Below are 27384 nucleotides of genomic sequence, written 5' to 3' on the forward strand. Positions count from 1 at the left end.
AATAATGGCTCAATAGGGGGCGATCAGCTGTCGTGTGTGCCTGCGTCTGAGCTCACCTCTCGTCAGTACTCGCTGGATTGAAGGACCAGACGCACGCTGCTGTGACAGCGGCCATTTTAATTTTTCTACTGATCTCACCCCCTAGACAAAAGGAGCCATTATACATTATTAAAGGCATTTAGGAATGTATGCATATTAACGTTTTTTTCAATATTTTTTTTCTTCCCGGAGAACCTCTTTAAGGCTCTGTGTACATCTGCGTTGGATGCTCCATCAAGAGTTTCTGATGCAAGAGTTTCATATTTCAGCAAAAATTATTTTTGGGGCATAAAAAACAAAACAAAAAAAGGCAGACACCTGTGAAGAACCCATCAGGACACAATTATGTGTCACTGGGGTTCCTTGGGCACTGTTGGTATCGGGCATTTCGGCACTGTGTTGTGTTTTCTGTAGAAACCATAATACACAAGTTAGGCCTCTTTTACACTTGCGTTGTCCGGATCCGGCGTGTACTCCATTTGCCGGAATAACACGCCGATCCGGAAAAACGCAAGTGAACTGAAAGCATTTGAAGACGGATCCATCTTCAAAATGCTTTCAGTGTTACTATGGCAGCCAGGACGCTATTAAAGTCCTGGTTGCCATAGTAGTGCGGCTCCCGGGGTGCTCCAGAATTACGTCAGAGCGCCCCATGCGCATGGATGACGTGTCCATGCAATCACGTGATCCATGCTCTTGGGGCGCCCTGACATCACTCTGGAGCGCCCCGGGAGCCGCACGGACGGTAAGTATACTGCTCCCCCGCTCCCCACTACACTTTACCATGGCTGCCAGGACTTTAGCGTCCCGGCAGCCATGGTAACCATTCAGAAAAAGCTAAACGTCGGATCCGGCAATGCGCCGAAACGACGTTTAGCTTAAGGCCGGATCCGGATCAATGCCTTTCAATCGGCATTCATTCCGGATCCGGCCTTGCGGCAAGTCTTCAGGATTTTGGGCCGGAGCAAAAAGCGCAGCATGCTGCGGTATTTTCTCCGGCCAAAAAACGTTCCGTTCGGGAACTGAAGACATCCTGATGCATCCTGAACGGATTTCTCTCCATTCAGAATGCATTAGGATAAAACTGATCAGGATTCTTCCGGCAGAACTCTATGCCGGAAGAAAAGAACGCAGGTGTGAAAGAGCCCTTAACAGAGCCGAAGTGCCCACTAATCCAACATACAAAAGTGACCCATAACAATCAACATTTTGAATATGAGAGTTGAATTCTGATTTCTATAGGCAACAGAACCACTTTTTTATGGTCACTTTTACAGTGCCTTAAAATTTACAAATGTTAATTTTTTTTTTTTTTTATTGTTCTCTCTTCTTCTGTCCTATAATTTCTTTCTGTTTTTGACGCCTGCAAAACATACACAGTAAACACTTTTTTCTCCTCTAACGCCTTAATCAGAACAACTGTACAAAGAGTATAAGTAGAACCACTGGCTTATTGCCACTTTTCCTTCCTCTTCCCACAGTCTCTTCATTCTTCAAAAACGCCTTCATCCTACTGACTTGCTATGCTGCCCTATGTTCTTGGCTTGTTGCAGTAGATTTTTCTTTTTGCTGTTTATTATTTTGCTTGAGAAGGTCGGGGAACTTTGCGAGCACACAAGAGTCGTTAAGATATGCTTGACTATGGCATTCTGTAGAGTGTGTCAATGCGAGATGCAGCATGTTAGATGCATTGCAATCACATCGTATCTAATAGGTGTTGTATAATTGAAAACTAGGTGCTGTTAACAGAAGAGAGAAAAAGGAAGACCCTGCAGGTGGGGATGTTGCACCTCTTGGCATCCTTTGCTTGTTGTCTGGTCATTTAGCACCCAAAATGTATATGAAAGCGAATGCTTGCTTTTGCCTACAGTCTTGACTACCACTCGCTGCTTGAGAGTGAACTATATCCGGTGTTTGTTTCCAGCTTCACAGAAATATAGTAAAGAGTCTTTTGTGCTTTGCAAGGTCCACCCCAACCACTTCTCCAGGCAAATGTCAAATTAATATACATGTGCATTGAAAGTCTATTGCTTCATACAGTTCTGTTGTCATAATTTTTTTTTAAATCAATGCTTATTTGACTTGCATCTTGCGTTTATTGTTGCTCATTTGGATTTTTGTTGCATTGTTGCGGCTCCTCCCACTGAATGATTTTGTCCAATCAGTTGGCAGGCAGAGCTCCGCCCCCGTTGCAGCCGCCACCAGTGCTGCCAACTTGGCTGAGCAAGGTACGTGGCATGAAGTGACCCGAACCCCAGTTACTATAAAACTCAATCTGATTTTTCTCCCTACTGATTTCCTCTTCTTTTGACGTCTCCTTTCCTTCCCTTGTCCTAAACTCCTGCCCCTGATGAAACTGCATGCCAGTGCCTGCATGCTCAGGGGCAGGACATGTTGTGTACCTTAGTGGTGAAGTTTGGCATGGAGTCCCATTTGACCCTAATTTGGAGTTTTTGTTTTCTTGTTGATGTGCTACTAACTTTACTTTGCATGCTGAGCAGCTCTTGGCTTTTCTCTCTTCTTTCTCATTTCTTTGGGGAAGAGAAGAAATAATATTGGCAACAAATGCCAGAATTGTTCCTTCCTTCGAAGCCTAAACTTGTCTTCAGTGAGTGGTTTTCACTTTGTATGTATTTGCTGAAGGATTCAAAGGTTTCCTATCACCAGTTCAAATGGACACAGGGCATAAAAATTTAGACTTAACCTACCTCCACTGCAGCGCAGATTTCATTACTGCACAATGAAGCCTTTACGAAAGTCTAATGCAGCGTAACCACAGCTCTGGGAACCAACAAAAAGGTCTGTCAGTATCTACATCTCTGAGGTCATCTGTTTCGATTTAGCTTCCTAAAAATAGGTGAAAATTGTTTGTGGTTTGTCGTGTTTAAATTGTAACTCTTTTTGGACTTTTAAAGAGACCGGTATAGCAATAAACTGTAAAACATATAAATCTATGCTGCCACATGATTATTTACCCATTCTGCTCGGTGAATCTTCATAGTTGGTCTTAACATAGTCAGAGATTTTTTTTTTTATGTTCACAGTTCATTGAAAAAGAGCGTTGCTATCAGCAGCTGCTTTGGTTTCCAGTTACAGTAAGTTGTAGTATCCTGCGTTGTACAGTGTCACAGGTGTGTATATTATTGCATACCACGTGGCATTCATAGAATGTCATCAGGGGTGTCATCTGCCAGGCCTTGTGACACTGGAGCATCAGCAGGGCATGCTGAGAGCTGCTAACATTAAAGAGAAAAGTCACGGGCGTACTAGACAGACTGACAGAGCATGGGGGGTCTTTCTGAAAGGTCAATTGCAGAATGACTGCTGGAACTCAAGAGTCAAAGCCTGATGCCCATAAATACACCCACATGAGCAGCACTGGCATTATATAATTACAGTGTGCTACATATCATGTTTCCTCTGTAATATAGTTTAAGGCTACATGCACACGACCGTAAGTGTTTTGCGGTCCGCAAATTGCAGATCTGCAAAAAAAATAAAAAAAATAAGGGATGACATCCATATGCCATTCTTTTTTTTTTTTTTTGCGGATCCATTGTAACAATGCCTGAAACGGACAATAATAGGACATGTTCTATTTTTTTTGCGGGGCTACGGGACAGACATACTGATTCGGACAGCACACTGTGTGCTGTCCGTATTTTTTGCTGACCCATTGAAATGAATGGGTCTGCATCCTATCCACAAAAAAACAACGTTCGTGTGCATGTGGCCAAAGAGCTAGAAAAAACATGGCTTTCAAATATTCTCGTTTTCCGGACATTTCTATCAATAAATTATAAAATCCTATTTAATTTTTACATGGTTAAATAAGTTGAAAAAAGTTACGGGTCAATCAAGGTCAGCCTTTCTCAAAATTGTTAGATCAATTTTAACCCTCAATGCCACTTGCTAGTAGATGAGCATTTAGTCGTTTTTAAATGCTGGCATAGTGTCTGCCATTACTGCCTCTTGGGATGGGCGTTGCACAGTGTGACTGCTGTAACTGTAAAAAAAAAAAAAAAAATCTGTATTGATGTCTAAATCTCCTTTCTTCCACACATAAATAATGTCCCCTGATCATTTGCAAAGTCCTTGGGATGAATAAATTACGTCCTGCATCTTTGTATTGCCCACATGTTCTTTGTGTTTATAAAGTGCTGCCCATAATTATATCCCAGGCAAATTTTGACTTGGCTACTTTTATTCAACCAGCAAGTCATTTTTTGATGGGAAATGACATAGGTGTCTCCCAAAAGATAATAAGGTGATGTACAAGAGGCATTATTGTGGGGAAAAAAAAAACATTTCTCAGCTTTTATTTACATTTGAGCAAAAAAATAAAATACAAGATGTTCCGCACTGTGGAAAATCTCAGAGGACGTGGTCTGAAGCCAAAAGTGACACCTGTGCTGGCCAGGAGGATAGTTAGGTGAAAAAGAATCCAAGGATCACCACCAAGGCTATCCTGGTGAATTTGGGCTCTGCTGGTGGCAATGTCTCAAGGCAGACAATCCAACGGACACTGCACAATGCAGACCAAGGAGGACGCCACTTCTCCATATAAGGCACACAAAAGCTTGCTTGGCCTTTGCAAAAGCTCATCTGGACAAAGAAGAAGACTTCTGGTCAGAGGAAACAAAATTGAATTGTTTGGTCACAATGAAGTTTCCTTCATTTTGTGTGTAAGAAAAAAAAAAAAAAGCCTTCAACCCAAAGAACACCATCCCCACTGTCAAACATGGTGGTGGTAACCTAATGCTTTGGGGGTGTTTTTCAGCCAATGGACCAGGGAACCTAATCACAGTAAACGGCACCATGAAAAAAGAGCAATACATGAGGATTCTCAACGACATCAGGCAGTCTGCAGAGAAACTTGGCCTTGGGCACCAGTGGACATTTCAGCAGGACAATGACCCAAGACACACAGCAAAAGTGGTGAAGAAATGGTTAGCAGACAACAACATTAACGTTTTGGAGTGGCCCAGCCAGAGTCCAGTCTTGAATCCAATTGAGAATCTGTGGCGGGAGGTAAAGATCAGGGTGATGGCAAGAAGACCCTCCAACCTGAAAGATTTGGAGCTCATTGCTAAAGATGAATGGGCAAAAATACCTGTGGTCTGCAATTATAGGAAGCGTTTGATTGCTGTAATAGCCAATAAAGGCTTTTCTATTGAGTATTGAGAAGGGTATGAATTATTTTGGACTGGACACTTTTTGCTCAAATGTAAACAAAAGCTGAGAAATGTTTTTTTTCCACAATAATGCCTCCTGTACATCGTCTTATTATCTTTTGGGAGACACCTATGTCATTTCCTGTCAAAAAATTACTTGCTGGTTGAATAATTTGCCAGGGGTATGAATAATTATTGGCAGGACTGTACATGTAAATTAGACCACATCAATGACATATTTTTTTGAAACTACACAAGCCTAATTTTCTATATATATATATATATATATATATAGAAAAATGGCGGCACTGGCTCAAAAATGAAAATGCGGGTGCACGTCCCAAAGGGAATGGACTAGTTTCCCTATTGAATATAGCAAGAAAAAAGAGCGGCACTCCAAGAAGTAAAGTGGTGAATCCTTTATTCACACCAGTGGTGCAACGTTTCGAGGCTTGAGGAAGGCTCGCGACCAGAGCCGAAACGTTGCACCACTGGTGTGAATAAAGGATTCACCACTTTACTTCTTGGAGTGCCGCTCTTTTTTCTTGCGCTATATATTATATATACAGTACAGACCAAAAGTTTGGACACACCTTCTCATTCAAGGAGTTTTCTTTATTTTCATGACTATGAAAATTGTAGATTCACACTAAAGGCATCAAAACTATGAATTAACACATGTGGAATTATATACATAACAAAAAAGTGTGAAACAACTGAAAATATGTAATGTTCTAGGTTCTTCAAAGTAGCCACCTTTTGCTTTGATTACTGCTTTGCACACTCTTGGCATTCTCTTAGCATGCCGCTGCAAGATGCTGTGGTAGCCATGCTGGTTCAGTATGCCTTCAATTTTGAATAAATCCCCAACAGTGTAACCAGCAAAGCACCCCCTGCCATCACACCTCCTCCTCCATGCTTCACGGTGGGAACCAGGCATGTAGAGTCCATCCGTTAACCTTTTCTGCGTCACACAGAGACACGGTGGTTGGAACCAAAGATCTCAAATTTGGACTCATCAGACCAAAGCACAGATTTCCACTGGCCTAATGTCCATTCCTTGTGTTCTTTAGCCCAAACAAGTCTCTTCTGCTTGTTGCCTGTCTTTAGCAGTGGTTTCCTAGCAGATATTCTACCATGAAGGCCTGATTCACACAGTCTCCTCTTAACAGTTGTTCTAGAGATGTGTGGCATTGACCTGGGCTATTTCTGAGGCTGGTGACTCGGATGAACTTATCCTCCGCAGCAGAGGTGACTCTTGGTCTTCCTTTCCTGGGGCGGTCCGCATGTGAGCCAGTTTGTTTGTAGCGATTGATGGTTTTTGTGACTGCACTTAAGGACACTTTCAAAGTTTTCCCTTTTTTTCGGACTGACTGGCCTTCGTTTCTTAAAGTAATGATGGCCACTCGTTTTTCTTTACTTAGAATTTGTATTATGGAAAAAAAAAAAGCAGCTAACAGTCTATTCAGTAGGACTATCAGCTGTGTATCCACCTGACTTCTCCACAGGGCAACTGATGGTCCCAACCCCATTTATAAGGCAAGAAATCCCACTTATTAAACCTGACAGGGCACACCTGTGAAGTGAAAACCATTTCAGATGACTACCTCTTGAAGCTCATCAAGAGAATGCCAAGAGTGTGCAAAGCAGTAATCAAAGGAAAAGGTGGCTACTTTGAAGAACCTAGAATATGACATATTTTCAGTTGTTTCACACTTTTTTGTTATGTATATAATTCCACATGTGTTAATTCATAGTTTTGATGCCTTCAGTGTGAATCTACAATTTTCATAGTCATGAAAATAAAGAAAACTCTTTGAATGAGAAGGTGTATCCAAACTTTTGGTCTGTACTGTATATAATTATTTAATAATCTGGTTGCCCATATTCAAGATGTGACCATACAACAGGTATTATAAAGTGATAATATTACATTAGGATGATGCGTTTTTAGCTCTCTTTTTATAAAGTCTTATTTACTTTTGCAGCTGCTGCCTGACATTGAGTACTGCTGCTTAGCTTGCCGTAATACCCAAGTCCTTTTCTTATTCCCCAGTTTTATTCCATTTAATGTGTATGCAGCCATGGGATTACTGTGGCCTAGCTGCATCACTTTACATTTGTCCACTTTAAATTTAATCTGCCACATTCTTACCCATGCTCTTATCTAGAGGTTTCTGTAATATTTGACAGTCAAATAGTTTTTTTTAAGTATCCTACATAGTTTTGTGTCATCAAAAAGTGACACTAAGGGCTTATGCCCATGGCCGTTCCGTGCATTGGTGCCCGCAATTTGCAGTCCACAATGTACGGGCAACATCCATGTGGATTCTGTAGATGGATCCAGAACCATCCAACTTGAATGGGTCTGTGATCTGTCCACACTGCAAGAAAATATAACATGGTCTATTTTTTTGCGGTGTGAAGGCACACCGTAGTGCATTCGTGGGGTTCCATGCCTTCATTCCGCACCAGACCTTCTGGATTGTGTACCCATTCAAGCAAATGGGTCCACATACATGATGCGGGGTGCACACAGCCCGTGCCCGTATATTGCAGACCCGCTGTTTGCAGGCCGCAATACGGGCATGGTCGAGCAACAAAAGCGGAAAAAAGCTGACACTATAAATAGTGAGCATAATGGCGTGATTGCCTATAACTTTATTTAAAGGGTTCGCCCAGAGCAGCATGGCTGCTTTTTTCCAGAAATGGCACCACACCTGTCCACAAATAGTTTCATCTGATGTGCAATCCCCTATGCCACCAGTTATATTTCTCTACGTCTGGACAATCCCTTTAACTGTGTCCTAATATATATATATATATATATATATATATATATATATATATATATATAGATATATAGAGAGAGAGAGAGAGAGAGAGATATTGCAAGAATGCCTGTACAGGCAACTTTACTCTCTGAAAAAAGTCTCATTTGTATTTCTATGCATGAGACTTTCTTTGGTTCGGTAGACTGTATCAACGTGTCTACTCTTTTCAGTGTCTGCCGCCCTCACCATTCATTTTGGCGCTGGTGGCAGGAGCTGAACAAGCCTCACTGGCTGCGATGATACAGCTATGTAGATCACATCAAGAGCACAGCACTGACTGAAGCCGAGCTCCCACTCTAATGGCAGGCATTGTCTGTAACTCGCTTAGATGCCTTAAGTAGTTAGCAGTAGAGGGGTCTCTGTCACATCGGCTCGGGGGGGGGGGGGGGGGTGCCCATGTGCTGCCATGACAGCTGGGGGCCTTACACTGTGAAGTCTGCTAGACAACCTGTCACCTGTGACTTTATTGAGTAAAAGTGGAAAAAAACAAAGGAGGGACTTGTTACAAAAATGAGTGGAGCTTCGGTGCAACAAGAGCAACGGTGATGCCCTTATTACACCAAAGGAATGGAGCCTCAGATCATCAAAAAAAAGCAGCATTTTATTCAGGTCAACAGCTATGTGTCTATGGAAACCGTTTTATCGAGGGGATACCTGGTGACAGATTCCCTGTAATATAGTGCCATGCCGAAATAGCATACCACAGGACAAGGGGTTCCTATTGTTTTGTACTATATAGCTGCTGGGACTCCATGTGCCTATGTGGCAAATAAAATGTCTGAAGTATTTATAATAATTTTTCAACTTGAAGACATGAGTAATTGTTAATAGACTATACCTTTTAAGATACAGTTCTTGTAATTCAACATATTTTTTTCTTAATGGAATCCATTTACCGGCAGGATCTGTACTTACATAGATGGTATTGAGGTGGCGTGTACATTACAGACTGGAAAGCCGATCAGAATCATTATTATACATTGCTGGCACAAGTTAGTTTGACAGTTTGCAATATTTTTTACTTTCTCATTTTTTATTTTGAACAATTCCCTATTATCAGTTTGCGGGGCTGGGAAACCTATGCACTCTATATGGCAGTCGGCATTGTCCAATCACTTCTAGGTTTGAATTGCTTGTAGAGGGCCACATATAAACAGAACGGCTCCTCCTTTAGACAGTCCTGAAGATTCAAATTTTCAGAATTTTAAATGGTTCTAGGTCTGAAACAATGTGGTTAGGACGGGCTCCAGATGTATGCCAGCTGAAGCAGCTGTATAAATAGCTGTTTTTCCTTGGAGCTCTTGGTGGTATTTCAGAGATTCCACGTCCTGCTAACCGCAGTTGTCACTGTCTGTGTGCTGTGTTACTATGTGGCAGTGTTCACACAGTGGTAATAGATATTATCAGGCATGCTTGTATTTTATGTTCAGATCAGTTACCCCTCTAGTATTCAGAGTGGCTAAAAGCTAGTTAGGCCACCAGTAGATTGGGTTCTACTGGTAGTTTGTTGACAAGTCCTAAGTAGATCACAGTGCCTTTAAAAGGTTTTCCCACTGTAAGAACTTATCCCCTATCCTGTGGAATAGGTGGGGGTCTGAATGCTGGGACCCCCCACTAATCATAAGAATGAAGTGGCAGACTCTGCGGAGTTAATTGAGCGGTGGTCGCACATGCACGCTGCTGCTTTATGGAACTGCTAAAGCTGAGTACTGCACTCTGCTGTCTTCTGCAGACCTGCAGACTCCAGCACCCCATTCTTGTGATCAGTGGGGGTCTCAGCGGCCAGTCCCCCATCAATTTGATACCTATCCCCTATCTTGTGGATATGGAATAAGTTCTTACCGTGGGACAACACCTTTAAAGAAGGCTTCCAGTTAGGACATAACTGTTTGGAGATAACTGCCAGATTGGGGAGGGGCCCACCTTAAATGAGACCTGTGTCCCCTGTTTGAATGGAGTGATGGTCACTGCTCCATACAAAGTGTGTTGAAGACGGCTCCAGAAGTTGCTCATTCTCAACCTGCCACTCTATTCATGTGGCATATGGGGAAAATAACATCACCCCCCCCCCCCCTCCCCATTTAGATAACCACACACTAGAGATTTCATGATTGGTCTCTGATCTGTTATACCACATCCATCACCCCTAAAGCACCCTTCTTTAAAGGGACACTGACAGGCCCAATAACCATAATTAGCTGTACATATCCATGCACAGGTCTTCTAATGTGGTTTAAAAACATATAAGTATTCCCCCTGTCCACATTATGAATACAGTTAACTCACGTTTTATAACCTGAACTAATCGCTGTTCTTTCTGCCCAAGGGGCGAGGTTTCAGCTCCACTTGCGCCCAGCCAGCATCAGCCCAACCGCCGTTTTTGAAGCGCCGCCCAGCTCATCAATATTCACTTAGCTGGGCGGCTTCTGCAGTCCCCGACCTTCCGAGATCCGTCGCATGCCCAATAGAAAGCTATGGGCATCGGACTCGCTTTCAGCTTCTGCGCATGCGCCCGGCACCCATAGCTTTCTATTGGGCATGCGCCGGATCTTGGAAGGTCGGGGACTGCAGAAGCCGCCCAGCTAAGTGAATATTGATGAGCTGGGCGGCGCTTCAAAAACGGCGGTTGGGCTGATGCTGGCTGGGCGCAAGAGAAGCTGAAACCCCACCCCTTGGGCAGAAAGAACAGCGATTAGTTCAGGTTAGGCCTCATGCACACGGACGTTTTTTTTCACTGTCCGCAAAACGGGGTTCCGTTGGTCCGTGATCCGTGACCGTTTTTCCGTCCGTGGGTCTTCCTTGATTTTTGGAGGATCCACGGACATGAAAAAAAAGTCATTTTGGTGTCCGCCTGGCCGTGCGGAGCCAAACGGATCCGTCCTGAATTACAATGCAAGTCAATGGGGACGGATCCGTTTGATGTTGACACAATATGGTGCCATTTCAAACGGATCCGTCCCCATTGACTTTCAATGTAAAGTCTGGAGTTCTGTTATACCATCGGATTGGAGTTTTCTCCAATCCGATGGTATATTTTAACTTGTAGCGTCCCCATCACCATGGGAACGCCTCTATGTTAGAATATACTGTCGGATATGAGCTACATCGTGAAACTCATTTCCGACAGTATATTCTAACACAGAGGCGTTCCCATGGTGATGGAGACGCTTCAGGTTAGAATATACAAAAAAACTGTGTACATGACTGTCCCCTGCTGCCTGGCAGGTGCTGCCAGGCAGCAGGGGGCAGACCCCCCCCCCCCTGTTTTTAACTCATTGGTGGCCAGTGGGCCCCCCCTCCCCTGTTGTTAACTCGTTGGTGGCCAGTGTGCGCACCCCCCTCCCTCCCTCTATTGTAATAATAGCATTGGGGCCAGTGTGCGCGCCCCCCCAACCCCCCCCCCCTCCCTCCCTCTATTGTAATAATAGCATTGGGGCCAGTGTGCGCGCCCCCCAACCCCCCCCCCCCCCTCCATCCCTCTATTGTAATAATAGCATTGGGGCCAGTGTGCGCGCCCCCCTCCCTCCCTCTATTGTAATAATAGCATTGGGGCCAGTGTGCCCCCCCCCCCCCCCCCCGATCATCGGTGGCAGCGGAGTAGAAGATTCATACTTACCTGGCTGCTGGCTGCTGCGATCTCTGTGTCCGGCCGGGAGCTCCTCCTACTGGTAAGTGACAGGTCTGTGCGGCGCATTGCTGTCACTTACCAGTAGGAGGAGCTCCCGGCCGGACGCAGACATCGCAGCAGCCAGCAGCCAGGTAAGTATGAAAATCTTCTACTCCGCTGCCACCGATGATCGGGGGGGGGGGGGGGGGTGCGCACACTGGCCCCAATGCTATTATTACAATAGAGGGAGGGGGGGGGGGTTGGGGGTGTGCGCACACTGGCCCCAATGCTATTATTACAATAGAGGGAGGGAGGGGGGTGCGCGCACACTGGCCCCAATGCTATTATAACAATAGAGGGAGGGAGGGGGGGGTTGGGGGGGCGCGCGCACACTGGCCCCAATGTATTAAAACGAGGGAGGGAGGGGGGTGCGCACACTGGCCACCAACGAGTTAACAACAGGGGAGGGGGGGGGCCGCACAATGATATTCAAACTGGGGAGGGGGGGGTCTGCCCCCTGCTGCCTGGCAGCCCTGATCTCTTACAGGGGGATATGATAGTACAATTAACCCCTTCAGGTGCCGCACCTGATGGGGTTAATTGTACTATCATATCCCCCTGTAAGAGATCGGGTGCTGCCAGGCAGCAGGGGGCAGTCTTGTACACAGTTTGTAGTGTATTCTAACTAGAAGCGTCCCATCACCATGGGAACGCCTCTGTGTTAGAATATACTGTCGGATCTGAGTTTTCACGAAGTGAAAACTCAGCTCTGAAAAAGCTTTTATGCAGACGGATCTTCGGATCCGTCTGTATGAAACTAAAACCTACGGCCACGGATCACGGACACGGATGCCAATCTTGTGTGCATCCGTGTTCTTTCACGGACCCATTGACTTGAATGGGCCCGTGAACCGTTGGCCGTGAAAAAAATAGGACAGGTCATATTTTTTTCACGGCCAGGAAACACGGCTCACGGATGCGGCTGCCAAACGGTGCATTTTCCGATTTTTCCACGGACCCATTGAAAGTCAATGGGTCCGTGAAAAAAAACGGAAAACGGCACAACGGCCACGGATGCACACAACGGTCGTGTGCATGAGGCCTTATAAAACGTCAGTTAACTGTATTCATAATGTGGACAGGGGTTATACTTATGTTTTTAATGCACATTAGAAGACCTATGCATGGATATGTACAGCCAATTATGGTTATTGGGCCTGTCAGTGTCCCTTTAATCATCCAGCGAGCATTTTTTTTTCTTTTACGGGTCCCTGTTTCTCAATGGCTTGTAGGTTGCATGCAGGCAATAGACCACCAGTTATATACCTCTCTGCATAGTATTTGTGGCAAGTAGCAATGCAATTTTTCTTCTGTACTGCACAGAATGAAAATGAGAGAAGAAAAATAGATCATTAGATTGCTAGATTTTATCCATCTTATGCACAGAGATGGAGCTCAACAATCCTCCTGTCATAAAATGTGACCACATAGGTGAAATACGTTTGGTTAAAATGTTGCCACGGAGAGCCAGTCTGTGTCACGGAAGGTGTACAGAAACTAGAAGACACAAAATGAAGATCCGACTGACTGGATCCAAAACTAAGGAACCAGAGGGTAAGCCCTGTAACAGACCTGGCTCTCTCCCTTACTGCTCAGCCTATGCAAAAATCTCTATGGTAGATGATTTCATATTCTCGTTCCTCAACTGTATGACACCTCAACACCCTATAATAGTGAGGGCACACGACCACCGGCTCCCTACACTTAATACGGAGGGAGTCAGGGTCACCTAGGATCCAGCAAACAGGAAAACACAAATGAATGAACAAACTTATCTGTAGAAGACTCAGTAGTAGCATCCAGCATGCACACACTCCAGGAAGTTGTATAAACCGCAAAGTGATGCAGTATGGGAAAGGATTTAAAGGGATGCAATCAGTGCAACTACATGACAGCTGAGAGAGGCTAACGAGAGGAGAAAACGAAAGCAAAACAAAAGGAACCTCAAGCAGGAGGTTCTGTAGAACGTCTGTCAGAGCTTCTCAGATGTCTGGTGGTGACAGTCTGGTGTGATGGAGGAGTAGGAATATATGGGGGGAGACTGACTTAGTTTCATCTTTCAGAGCTTCTTTGGAAAATGAAAGGATTAGTCTGATTGGTTACTAGGGGCACCCAAGTCAATTTACCTTTGCACCAGTTTAGATAAATCTCCCCCTATGGATTCTGTATCCACCTGCTAGTGATTAGTCGAGCCTGCCTATATAATGTACTAGCAGAAGGACCCAGCTTTCCACGGGATCGTTCCCTTAACTGTGACCTCCACTGTTCCCTGCCCCCTTAACATAGACTTCCACAGAGCCCGACCCCTTAACAGTGACCTACACAGCAGCTCGCCCCCTTAACAGTAACCTCCACAGGAGCCCGCCCCTTTAACAATGACTTCCACAGCGGCCACCCCTTTATTAGTGACCTCCACACTGCCCCGTGTCCTTAACAGTGATTTCCACAACACCCCGTCCCCTCAACAGTGGCCTCTACAGCAATCTGCCCCTTAACAGTGGCCTCTACAGCAATCTGCCCCTTAACAGTGGCCTCTACAGCAATCTGCCCCTTAACAGTGGCCTCTACAGCAATCTGCCCCTTAACAGTGGCCTCTACAGCAATCTGCCCCTTAACAGTGGCCTCTACAGCAATCTGCCCCTTAACAGTGGCCTCTACAGCAATCTGCCCCTTAACAGTGGCCTCTACAGCAATCTGCCCCTTAACAGTGGCCTCTACAGCAATCTGCCCCTTAACAGTGGCCTCTACAGCAATCTGCCCCTTAACAGTGGCCTCTACAGCAATCTGCCCCATAACAGTGGCCTCTACAGCAATCTGCCCCTTAACAGTGGCCTCTACAGCAATCTGCCCCTTAACAGTGGCCTCTACAGCAATCTGCCCCTTAACAGTGGCCTCTACAGCAATCTGCCCCTTAACAGTGGCCTCTACAGCAATCTGCCCCTTAACAGTGGCCTCTACAGCAATCTGCCCCTTAACAGTGGCCTCTACAGCAATCTGCCCCTTAACAGTGGCCTCTACAGCAATCTGCCCCTTAACAGTGGCCTCTACAGCAATCTGCCCCTTAACAGTGGCCTCTACAGCAATCTGCCCCTTAACAGTGGCCTCTACAGCAATCTGCCCCTTAACAGTGGCCTCTACAGCAATCTGCCCCTTAACAGTGGCCTCTACAGCAATCTGCCCCTTAACAGTGGCCTCTACAGCAATCTGCCCCTTAACAGTGGCCTCTACAGCAATCTGCCCCTTAACAGTGGCCTCTACAGCAATCTGCCCCTTAACAGTGGCCTCTACAGCAATCTGCCCCTTAACAGTGGCCTCTACAGCAATCTGCCCCTTAACAGTGGCCTCTACAGCAATCTGCCCCTTAACAGTGGCCTCTACAGCAATCTGCCCCTTAACAGTGGCCTCTACAGCAATCTGCCCCTTAACAGTGGCCTCTACAGCAATCTGCCCCTTAACAGTGGCCTCTACAGCAATCTGCCCCTTAACAGTGGCCCCTCTAAAGCAATGCCTAGGCCTCTACAGCAATCTGCCCCTTAACAGTGGCCTCTACAGCAATCTGCCCCTTAACAGTGGCCTCTACAGCAATCTGCCCCTTAACAGTGGCCTCTACAGCAATCTGCCCCTTAACAGTGGCCTCTACAGCAATCTGCCCCTTAACAGTGGCCTCTACAGCAATCTGCCCCTTAACAGTGGCCTCTACAGCAATCTGCCCCTTAACAGTGGCCTCTACAGCAATCTGCCCCTTAACAGTGGCCTCTACAGCAATCTGCCCCTTAACAGTGGCCTCTACAGCAATCTGCCCCTTAACAGTGGCCTCTACAGCAATCTGCCCCTTAACAGTGGCCTCTACAGCAATCTGCCCCTTAACAGTGGCCTCTACAGCAATCTGCCCCTTAACAGTGGCCTCTACAGCAATCTGCCCCTTAACAGTGGCCTCTACAGCAATCTGCCCCTTAACAGTGGCCTCTACAGCAATCTGCCCCTTAACAGTGGCCTCTACAGCAATCTGCCCCTTAACAGTGGCCTCTACAGCAATCTGCCCCTTAACAGTGGCCTCTACAGCAATCTGCCCCTTAACAGTGGCCTCTACAGCAATCTGCCCCTTAACAGTGGCCTCTACAGCAATCTGCCCCTTAACAGTGGCCTCTACAGCAATCTGCCCCTTAACAGTGGCCTCTACAGCAATCTGCCCCTTAACAGTGGCCTCTACAGCAATCTGCCCCTTAACAGTGGCCTCTACAGCAATCTGCCCCTTAACAGTGGCCTCTACAGCAATCTGCCCCTTAACAGTGGCCTCTACAGCAATCTGCCCCTTAACAGTGGCCTCTACAGCAATCTGCCCCTTAACAGTGGCCTCTACAGCAATCTGCCCCTTAACAGTGGCCTCTACAGCAATCTGCCCCTTAACAGTGGCCTCTACAGCAATCTGCCCCTTAACAGTGGCCTCTACAGCAATCTGCCCCTTAACAGTGGCCTCTACAGCAATCTGCCCCTTAACAGTGGCCTCCACAGCAATCTGCCCCTTAACAGTGGCCTCCACAGCAATCTGCCCCTTAACAGTGGCCTCCACAGCAATCTGCCCCTTAACAGTGGCCTCCACAGCAATCTGCCCCTTAACAGTGGCCTCCACAGCAATCTGCCCCTTAACAGTGGCCTCCACAGCAATCTGCCCCTTAACAGTGGCTCCACAGCAATCTGCCCCTTAACAGTGGCCTCCACAGCAATCTGCCCCTTAACAGTGGCCTCCACAGCAATCTGCCCCTTAACAGTGGCCTCCACAGCAATCTGCCCCTTAACAGTGGCCTCCACAGCAATCTGCCCCTTAACAGTGGCCTCCACAGCAATCTGCCCCTTAACAGTGGCCTCCACAGCAATCTGCCCCTTAACAGTGGCCTCCACAGCAATCTGCCCCTTAACAGTGGCCTCCACAGCAATCTGCCCCTTAACAGTGGCCTCCACAGCAATCTGCCCCTTAACAGTGGCCTCCACAGCAATCTGCCCCTTAACAGTGGCCTCCACAGCAATCTGCCCCTTAACAGTGGCCTCCACAGCAATCTGCCCCTTAACAGTGGCCTCCACAGCAATCTGCCCCTTAACAGTGGCCTCCACAGCAATCTGCCCCTTAACAGTGGCCTCCACAGCAATCTGCCCCTTAACAGTGGCCTCCACAGCAATCTGCCCCTTAACAGTGGCCTCCACAGCAATCTGCCCCTTAACAGTGGCCTCCACAGCAATCTGCCCCTTAACAGTGGCCTCCACAGCAATCTGCCCCTTAACAGTGGCCTCCACAGCAATCTGCCCCTTAACAGTGGCCTCCACAGCAATCTGCCCCTTAACAGTGGCCTCCACAGCAATCTGCCCCTTAACAGTGGCCTCCACAGCAATCTGCCCCTTAACAGTGGCCTCCACAGCAATCTGCCCCTTAACAGTGGCCTCCACAGCAATCTGCCCCTTAACAGTGGCCTCCACAGCAATCTGCCCCTTAACAGTGGCCTCCACAGCAATCTGCCCCTTAACAGTGGCCTCCACAGCAATCTGCCCCTTAACAGTGGCCTCCACAGCAATCTGCCCCTTAACAGTGGCCTCTACAGCAATCTGCCCCTTAACAGTGGCCTCTACAGCAATCTGCCCCTTAACAGTGGCCTCTACAGCAATCTGCCCCTTAACAGTGGCCTCTACAGCAATCTGCCCCTTAACAGTGGCCTCTACAGCAATCTGCCCCTTAACAGTGGCCTCTACAGCAAAATCTGCCCCTTAACAGTGGCCTCTACAGCAATCTGCCCCTTAACAGTGGCCTCTACAGCAATCTGCCCCTTAACAGTGGCCTCTACAGCAATCTGCCCCTTAACAGTGGCCTCTACAGCAATCTGCCCCTTAACAGTGGCCTCTACAGCAATCTGCCCCTTAACAGTGGCCTCTACAGCAATCTGCCCCTTAACAGTGGCCTCTACAGCAATCTGCCCCTTAACAGTGGCCTCTACAGCAATCTGCCCCTTAACAGTGGCCTCTACAGCAATCTGCCCCTTAACAGTGGCCTCTACAGCAATCTGCCCCTTAACAGTGGCCTCTACAGCAATCTGCCCCTTAACAGTGGCCTCTACAGCAATCTGCCCCTTAACAGTGGCCTCTACAGCAATCTGCCCCTTAACAGTGGCCTCTACAGCAATCTGCCCCTTAACAGTGGCCTCTACAGCAATCTGCCCCTTAACAGTGGCCTCTACAGCAATCTGCCCCTTAACAGTGGCCTCTACAGCAATCTGCCCCTTAACAGTGGCCTCTACAGCAATCTGCCCCTTAACAGTGGCCTCTACAGCAATCTGCCCCTTAACAGTGGCCTCTACAGCAATCTGCCCCTTAACAGTGGCCTCTACAGCAATCTGCCCCTTAACAGTGGCCTCTACAGCAATCTGCCCCTTAACAGTGGCCTCTACAGCAATCTGCCCCTTAACAGTGGCCTCTACAGCAATCTGCCCCTTAACAGTGGCCTCTACAGCAATCTGCCCCTTAACAGTGGCCTCTACAGCAATCTGCCCCTTAACAGTGGCCTCTACAGCAATCTGCCCCTTAACAGTGGCCTCTACAGCAATCTGCCCCTTAACAGTGGCCTCTACAGCAATCTGCCCCTTAACAGTGGCCTCTACAGCAATCTGCCCCTTAACAGTGGCCTCTACAGCAATCTGCCCCTTAACAGTGGCCTCTACAGCAATCTGCCCCTTAACAGTGGCCTCTACAGCAATCTGCCCCTTAACAGTGGCCTCTACAGCAATCTGCCCCTTAACAGTGGCCTCTACAGCAATCTGCCCCTTAACAGTGGCCTCTACAGCAATCTGCCCCTTAACAGTGGCCTCTACAGCAATCTGCCCCTTAACAGTGGCCTCTACAGCAATCTGCCCCTTAACAGTGGCCTCTACAGCAATCTGCCCCTTAACAGTGGCCTCTACAGCAATCTGCCCCTTAACAGTGGCCTCTACAGCAATCTGCCCCTTAACAGTGGCCTCTACAGCAATCTGCCCCTTAACAGTGGCCTCTACAGCAATCTGCCCCTTAACAGTGGCCTCTACAGCAATCTGCCCCTTAACAGTGGCCTCTACAATCCCTACAGTGGCCTCTACAGCAATCTGCCCCTTAACAGTGGCCTCTACAGCAATCTGCCCCTTAACAGTGGCCTCTACAGCAATCTGCCCCTTAACAGTGGCCTCCAAAGCAGACCGTCCCCTTACTGTGACTTGACCTCCACAGCAACCTGCCCCTTGGATGGCCAGAGGTCTGGTTTTAGGACAGTCTGGCTTTCATACTCCCTGTCCTCCGTCCGGCGCAGAGCCTGAACGGACAGTCGGACACAAGGATGTCCTTTTGAACAGCTCACTCTCAAACAGCAGCACTGTGCTGTCTGAGTGTGAGCTACAAGGAGAAAGTCACCCTCCCTCCCACCCATGCAGCGGACAGAAGTGGATTTTTGCCTTCATTTTTTCAATACCCGTCGTCTGCGGAGTGGGAGGGGTGTAGTCTAACCTGGTCAGGGACATGGATTAGCGGAACCTGGGGCGGGGTTTAAGTCCTGAATGACCACCCTACCTGCCCCCTTAATTGTGACCTCCACAGCACTCTGCTCCCTTAAAGGGAACCTGTCACCTTGATTTTGGGTATAGAGCTGAGCACATGGGTTGCTAGATGGCCGCTAGCACATCCGCAATACCCAGTCCCCATAGCTCTGTGTGCTTTAATTGTGTAAAAAAAATGATTTGATACATATGCAAATTAACCTGAGATGAGTCCTGTACATGAGATGAGTCAGGGACAGGACTCAAGTCAGGTTAATTTGCATATGTATCAAATCATTTTTTTTACACAATAAAAGCACACACAGCTATGGGGACTGGGTATTGCGGATGTGCTAGCGGCCATCTAGCAACCCATGTGCTCAGCTCTATATCCAAAATCCCGGTGACAGGTTCCCTTTAACAGTGTCATTCACAGCGCCCTGCCCCATTAGAGCTGACCTACAGGAGTGAAGAAAAATGGCTGAGTTGTTATGGAAACCTGGTGTAAAACTGTGTGTGTGTGGAGACTAAGGGCCTGCAAGCTTCTATTGGCTGATAAGGGTCATGTGACCAGAGTTTTATTGGCTAATGCTTTTTTTTGGGAATATCTCAGGAACGGTACGTGCTAGAGAGCTGAGACCTGGTCTGAAACCTTCACGGACACCTGATGTACCTGTGTGCCAAATTTCGTGATTGTAAATGGGACTGTGCGGATTCCTTTAGCGGGCATACATACATACACTCAGCTTTATATATTAGATAAGGATGTATTCACATTATTTCATCATTATGTCATCATACATGTTTTGTCAATGTGCCAAACATACCCATTCTCCATTGACCCAGCCGTATGTCAGTATGTGTCAGCATTCCTTTTGTTTTCACTGTGCGGTATTGCAGTTGTCTTGGCAGTGTTTGTGTTTCATTGTAACCAGGTTACTCCTTAATATGGTGAATAATGAGGACATAGCTTTGGCGAAAATGAGTAGGAACAAGATTTGCTGAATTATTGTATTCCAGCTTGATGAGTCATATATAGATATGGTCTTCATCCAAGATGAATACTTCTATAGACATATTCTCTGAAGGGGCATCTGAATCTTTCCAGGTTCCTATTTTTTCATATCTACTATCATCTGTAATTCTTTGCTCCTTTGAGACATCTTTATGGAACCAGGGTACTCAAAATCTTATCACACACTATAAAGTATCCAGAGCAGAACAGCTAATGATGACTTGTTCCATCAGACAAAACAGACTGTGGACAAGGTGCAATTTACAGGAATCATCTTCTTTGTCTGAGGTGTCCACAGGACATTTTCCATTTAGTGGAACTTGAGTAAAATAGGACCTGTCCTCTCTTCGGACATGTCTGTTGTAGTCAATAATTGTATTCCTAATAATATAACAGTTATGGAGTATATTTCCTCTTAAAGCACTGTGCTTTTCCGTTGTTATTCCTCACAAATGTATGTATAAATTAACCTCTGGGTCTTACCATTTGGAGGGGGGGGTCAAATCAGTGCTGCCAGTGTCAGACTGTGTAGAACCTCACCCTGTTGACTAAGGGAGTGGTAGCCTGTTGACAAAATTGTTCATAATTTGTTTTTAGGAGAAATGGCACAACACAGATTTAAGAAAAGATGGTCTGGATTTATTAATTTAATGGGCACTACAAGTATTTGCTATCAGTCAAGTCAGGAGAGGTGGCAGATCCCCTTTAAGAGATTAACTAACTATCTTGAAGATCGCCTTTCTTTCCATCTCTAACTTTACATGTTACTATACTTACAGTGTACTTTAAATGAGGGGAACGCTTATAAGTCTCAGTATCAATGGGGACATGACATGACCACAGTGTCTACAAGTTCTTTACTGATTTCTAACTCACGATCCATTGTTATATCTACCGTGTAACTTTTAGTCGTCTTGTCCATATACAAGTTATTCTGTGTCCCAGTTGCATCTCTGTATTGTTGCTGGTTTTATGCTGCTTAGCTTAAAAGGTCACAGAGTTTTCATAAAAATTTTGATGTGGTGTGGTCAGAGTGCCGAGAGCCACACCTATCACTAGAAAGCGGAGAGAGAAGTCCTGGCATAGCGCTCTCTCTCTGTCTCTGTCTCTCTCTGTCTCTCTCTCTCTCTCTCTCTCTCTCTCTCTCGCTGCAGTAGACGGGCTCAATAAAAAGTCTATGGGTTTGTCTTGATTCTGTCTCCTGCAGTTAGAAGAGAGAGAGTGCGCTATGCTAGTGCTTCTCTCTCCTCATTCTAGTGATAGGTGGGGCTTGCGGCACTCAGATCCACACCAATCAAAACGTTTGATACGTTAAAAGTTTTGACCGTTCAAAAAAAGTTCATAATCTGTTAACCAATATGGACACCAACCCCAAAATCTTCTCAAACTGTTAATTCTCGAGATACCTGGAAACAAGGGATGGGAGGATCTAATGTGAGTAACAGTTTGTTCTTTTAGTGTTCTCCACACATTTACTACATAATTGTGGTAGATATCTTAAGGAGTGTGATTTATAATCAACAAGGATTTATAAGAAACTCTACTCAAAGCACATGTATGAGTTACTTTACATTTTTAGTATCCACTTTTTCTTTCTTCTTTTCAGCTGCCAAAAGTCTATTAAACAAGAAGACAGATGGAGTAAAGGTAAGCCATTTTACATGTACAGAGATGTTTCCCTATCTGACCACACAAATGTATTGAAATCTAGGTTGGTGTATCTCACAGCGGCATTTTTTGGTGGGCCATGGGGCAATATGTTCTATAGGAGACACCATACAGAATCAGCGTGATATTTTAAGATGGGACCTTCATGGACAATATAGTTTTACCTGGATATTGTTCTAGAATCTAGAGCATTTGCTGAATAAACGTATGATGTATAGCATTTTCAGCTTATGTATGGTGCTTTTTTCTGGTTTTTAATATATTGTAATTTATATATAGATGTATGCCTATTTCCTAACATGCTTTTTCCATTAGTTTTCCATGGTATGTGTTATATACAACTTGTATCAACTTGTCTTCCTACTCAGTAACTTTTTAATTACAGAAAGTACTTGTTAGTAGCTTGATGTCTCGAGCCTCCTTGCTACTGTCTCCACATGACACCATTTCCCACCCTGTTCTGGTGTTCAGTGGTGTAGTAGGGTCATTGTCCCGATCCAACTAACCATCCACATCAGCTTCTGTATTGTATATAGAAAACTTGAAGTTGAAGCGTTCTAATAACCAGAAACATAAATATATGATTGTATTCAAAAGTTGGCTGTTTTTATGGCATCTTTACCATTACAGGTATTCAGATTTCAGAACGGTTAAAACTTAACATCTTTTTTTTTTATATCTTTATTTAGGATTAGAATTAGTGATGAGCTAATAGATTCGCTCATCACTAATTAGAATACATTTGAAAGTTCTGTTCTAAATAAATTAATTTTACCCATAACTTATTTTAGTAAAACTCTAGTCGTCCCCATCATACTCATATAGAGATGACTTTACAAATGTAGACTAGAAATGTAGAAATAATTTTGTTTTATTTAGTTATTTTCTATGATGCATCACTTCTAACGAACATTTTTCAGCTGGTTGGAGCTTAGTTGAGACATGACTGTGTGCCAATTTTTGGCTGTCCATGTAATAGGAAATAAACCTATAAACCTGAGGGTGTGTGCAATTTAAAGGGGTTGCCTGGCAGTATTATATCTTTTATGTGTGTATATATATATATACACACACACACCGTATTCGTCCTATAAGACACACAGGCCCATAAAACGGACCTAGTTTTTAGAGGAGGATAACAAGAAGAAAAAAATATTTTTCATTAGACCTCAGATCAAACCAGCAATTATACACCCAATGTTAATCAGACCTAAACTCACAGCTCCAATCAGACCCCCAATGTTAATACGACCTCAGATCAGACCCGCAATAAGACCTCAGCAAGACAATAATTGAAGAGCTCATTAGTATTTTTCCCATAAGACACTGTGACATTTTTCTCCCACTTTTGCCCCATATATTTAAAATATAGTCTCTCTGGATATCCCCTTTAACCACTTATTTTGTACTATGGAAATGTGAAATTCATAGTGCAATAGCACATTAAGGGAACACAGTACTTAAAGGGGTTGTCCAAGTTATTTTTTTGTTCTTTTTTTCCAACTAACCAATTGAAAGAGGTTTTCAATTCACTTTATTTCCTGTGGCCCTGTTCTCCTAGTTAGCAGAGCGTCACATGACCTGTGATGTCAGCTTCTTTCTCTGCTCTGATGACGTTCCGTGCACAGGCCTGGGGGAGCAGGAGGATCAGGTCTGCCTCTGTGCACAGAAAGTCACTGTGGGTTGTGCTGGTTGAAGTGATAAGTCACGCCCCCTGCACTGCCGATCTTCTGGCTGAGCTGTCTGCCCTGTGTCTCCTCTCCCACTTGATTCTTTAGCAAAGTTTAACCCCTTCTACAATCAGCAGCAGAGACTCAGGATTGGAGACTCTGCCTCATGTACTGAAGAAGTGATCGCACATTAAGGAGCTAAATGCTCTGCATAGGTTCTTCCCTCCCTCCTCATCCTGCAAACAAAGAGCTGACACAGACTGGAGGAGTTCTCTCCTCTGTACTCTTCTGCTGGCTGTGACAAAGTGTCTCCAAAGCATTGCACAAGAACAGGTAGGGGAAAGATCCAGTGTGTATCAGCAATGTCATTATACTGTACAGCTGGGACTTGTAGTCCCACACAAACAACATGAGTATCCCAGCAGTCAGACTGCAGACAGGGAAGCAATTTTATTCACTACCTTTGCAGAGCAAGGGAAGGGGAAAGACGGTCTTGATTTGTTGACACCCACAAATATTCATGAGTAAAACCTCAGAGATTGTTGTTACACGCCCCCACAACTCTGCAACTGCATGTCAACAAAGGACCAGAACAAAACTAGGCAAATGAGTAAATAATTTTCCTAAAACTTGCCTATATTTTTCTGACCATCACATTTACAGTGCTTTATTTATTTACTTTACATTTTTTATATAGCCCCCCTGTGTGTCCATCTTTTTTAACCCTTGGAAATGCCCCTTAATTAATCTGTAATTAAGAATTCTGTAAAAGGACAATATTATTTGTGTCTGTGACTATATTAAACCTGTATCTATTTCTTCATCGTATTATTTTGTCATAAGGCATGAACCCATTCTTCTTTGTGTGGTGTTTCATTGCTGCTGTTACCATCTATGGTTGATAACAAGTAGTTAACTAGTTGCTTATTTCAATGGGAAGAAAAGAATAAGCCACTGCCAGACCACATTAGCAGTGGTTTCTCTCATTGGGGAACAAAGGATTGTGCATGTGAGGGCCCAATATACATTATTGGCCAATCCATCTAAACTCTGAGTTTTACCTAATTCATATGGCCAGTTTTAATGAAGGGGGTTGTGTAGCATTTTAAAAATATGGATACTTTCCAAAAAATTGTGTCACACCGGTCCACAGGTTGTGTGTGGCATTGCACCTTTATACTATGCATTTTAGTGGAAGCTAAATGCAATACTACAGACAACTTATGGACAGGCGTGGCACTGTTTCTGGAAAAAAGAATCCATGTTTTTCAAATCCTAGACAATTTCAAAGGGGTTTCCAAAATATTTTAAAATTCAATTATCAGTAAAAGTTAAAAAACAGGAAAATAAGCTATCCTCACCTTTTAAATGTCTCACTGCTCCAGCACAGAGGTCCGCTTCCTACAGTCCAGAAGTGATGGTATTCCATTCCCCTTCATGTGACTGCTGATGTTGGCACACATGTGACCGACTGGCCTCAGTTGAGGTTAGTGATTGGCTGTGGTGGTCAAGAGGAGCAGGATATCCTCATTTCTAGATGGCAGGGACCAGATTGGCTGTGCTGCCGCAGCAGGACGTTTTGAAGGTGACTAGAGCTTATTTTATTATCATTTTTCCTGCTCATAAACTAATTTTGTTGTGACAGTGGAATCTCATTTTCTGGATTTATCAGTTTCTTAATTTTATTCAGTGTGTAGGTTTGTTTTAGAATATGTTGTGGACTTAGTATTCTACAATGCCCTGTAGTGCCAGCATGTTATTTAACTGTACTGCAGTAATACTTCATGATGCTAGTGAATGGGCTCCACAAGATCGAAAATCTAGTTTTTATATGAAAGAGCTATTTACTAGTATTTTATTCTGAACACAGTATTTAACATAAAGAACCAGCCCTCTGAGTAATTCACACATTGTAATACTTGGTCATTATTACTGTTACAATCAGTATTGGAAGATACTGCGGGGGGGGGGGGGATTTTTCAGCAGTGGGACTCCCTCCATATACATGTTCTCTTGACCAAATGTGCAAGTGTATTCAATGGGGGAAAAAAGGGAAATAGGCTCATCTCCAGAGAGAACAAAAGGATTGGGCAAAAATTATTTCTTTCGCTCGATCCTTCTCTCCACCAATATTATCTGTTGGGGGAGAGTCAGGAGCTCTCCACACACACATTAGACTTTGGCCAAACTTACTGCTCTCTGCAGTTTTGGTACACTAATATGTATAGGAGCCTAAAGGTTGATTTTACACTGCTTGACTGAGCAGGCAGTTATCGGGAAATGTCGGTTCCTGCCCCATAATTGCCTGCTCATCAGAGGAGGCAAAGTGCTGCATTTACATGTAGCAATCACTTCCACTGTACGGTAGTGAGCAATGGCTACTGCCTCCTCCTCATGCAGATTCATTGTTTCTGGGCAGCAGATCACTGTTTACACAGCACTATCTGCTGCCTAGAAACTATGATTTAATGTGCTGCATGACAGATCATTTCACCTGACGAAAAAGCGTTTTGCGCAGTCATCAAGTTATCGGCAGCATATTTACATGGGCCTATCAATGGAAAAGAGTGTTCATAGAAATGTTCGTTCCCGATAACCGGCCTGGGGTAAATCCGCCTTAAAGGAAAGGGTACTTGCTGAAGGGAAAACCTACATATGTATACAATGAACAATGTGCATGTATACGTAAATTATTGATATGTATATTTTAACTACGCACTAAAAGGCCTCTTTCAGACGGGCGTTGCGGGAAAATGTGCGGGTGTGTTGCGGGAACACACGCGATTTTTTCCGCGCAAGTACAAAACATTGTAATGCGTTTTGCACTTGCGTGAGAAAAATCGCGTGTTTGGTACCCAAACCCGAACTTCTTCACAGAAGTTCGGGCTAGGGATCGGTGTTGTGTAGATTGTATTATGTTCCCTTATAACATGGTTATAAGGGAAAATAATAGCATTCTGAATACAGAATGCATAGTAAAATAGCGCTGGAGGGGTTAAATTTTTCTTAAAAAAATTTAACTCACTTTAGTCCAGTTGATCGCGCAGCCCGGCTTCTCGCCTGTCTCCTTTGCGGAACAGGACCTGTGGTGAGCATTCATTGCAGGAACAGGACCTGTGGTGAAGTCACTCCGGTCATTACATGATCCATCACCATGGTAAAAGATCATGTGATGACCGGAGTGACATCACCACAGGTCCTGTTCAGCAAAGGAGACAGACGAGAAGCCGGGCTCCGCGATCAACTGGACTAAGGTGAGTTAAAATGTAATTATTTTTTTTTAACCCCTCCAGCGCTATTTTACTATGCATTCTATATTCAGAATGCTATTATTTTCCCTTATAAGCATGTTATCAGGGAAAATAATAATGATCGGGTCTCCATCCCGATCGTCTCCTAGCAACCGTGCATGAAATTCGCACCGCATCCGCACTTGCTTGGGGATGCTTGCGATTTTCAGGCAACCCTATTCACTTCTATGGGAGTGAATAGGGGATGCTTGCGATTTTCAGGCAACCCTATTCACTTCTATGGGAGTGAATAGGGGATGCTGCGATTTTCACGCAACGCACAAGTGATGCGTGAAAATCGCCGCTCATGTGAACAGCCCCATAGAAATGAATGGGTCGGTATTCAGTGCGGGTGCAATGCGTTCAACTTGCGCATCGCATCCGCACGGAATACTCGCCCGTGTGAAAGGGGCCTAATTGTGCTGTGAAACGAGGGGAATGCCAGACAAAAGCTAAAGAAATCTTTTGTGCTGTCTGTAAATGGTG

The 27384-nt window shown here is 45.2% G+C and overlaps 1 protein-coding gene across 17 annotated transcripts in view; it reads left to right on the forward strand.

Annotated features, from left to right (window-relative positions):
• Window positions 1–27384, forward strand: part of CAMK2G (calcium/calmodulin dependent protein kinase II gamma) — a 267692-nt gene that overhangs the window by 193429 nt on the left and 46879 nt on the right. For 6 of the 17 annotated variants that reach the window (XM_044296195.1, XM_044296197.1, XM_044296200.1 and 3 more), the window contains exons 13-15: window positions 1776–1814; window positions 2205–2267; window positions 21877–21917. In XM_044296195.1, the coding sequence (XP_044152130.1) occupies window positions 1776–1814; window positions 2205–2267; window positions 21877–21917 (143 nt within the window). The remainder of the gene's footprint in view (window positions 1–1775; window positions 1815–2204; window positions 2268–21876; window positions 21918–27384) is intronic. The other 11 variants (XM_044296198.1, XM_044296201.1, XM_044296203.1 and 8 more) reach the window with 2 other exon arrangements.

The sequence above is a fragment of the Bufo gargarizans genome, chromosome 6 (assembly GCF_014858855.1).
Source record: "Bufo gargarizans isolate SCDJY-AF-19 chromosome 6, ASM1485885v1, whole genome shotgun sequence".
In the NCBI taxonomy this organism is placed as follows: Eukaryota; Metazoa; Chordata; class Amphibia; order Anura; family Bufonidae; genus Bufo; species Bufo gargarizans.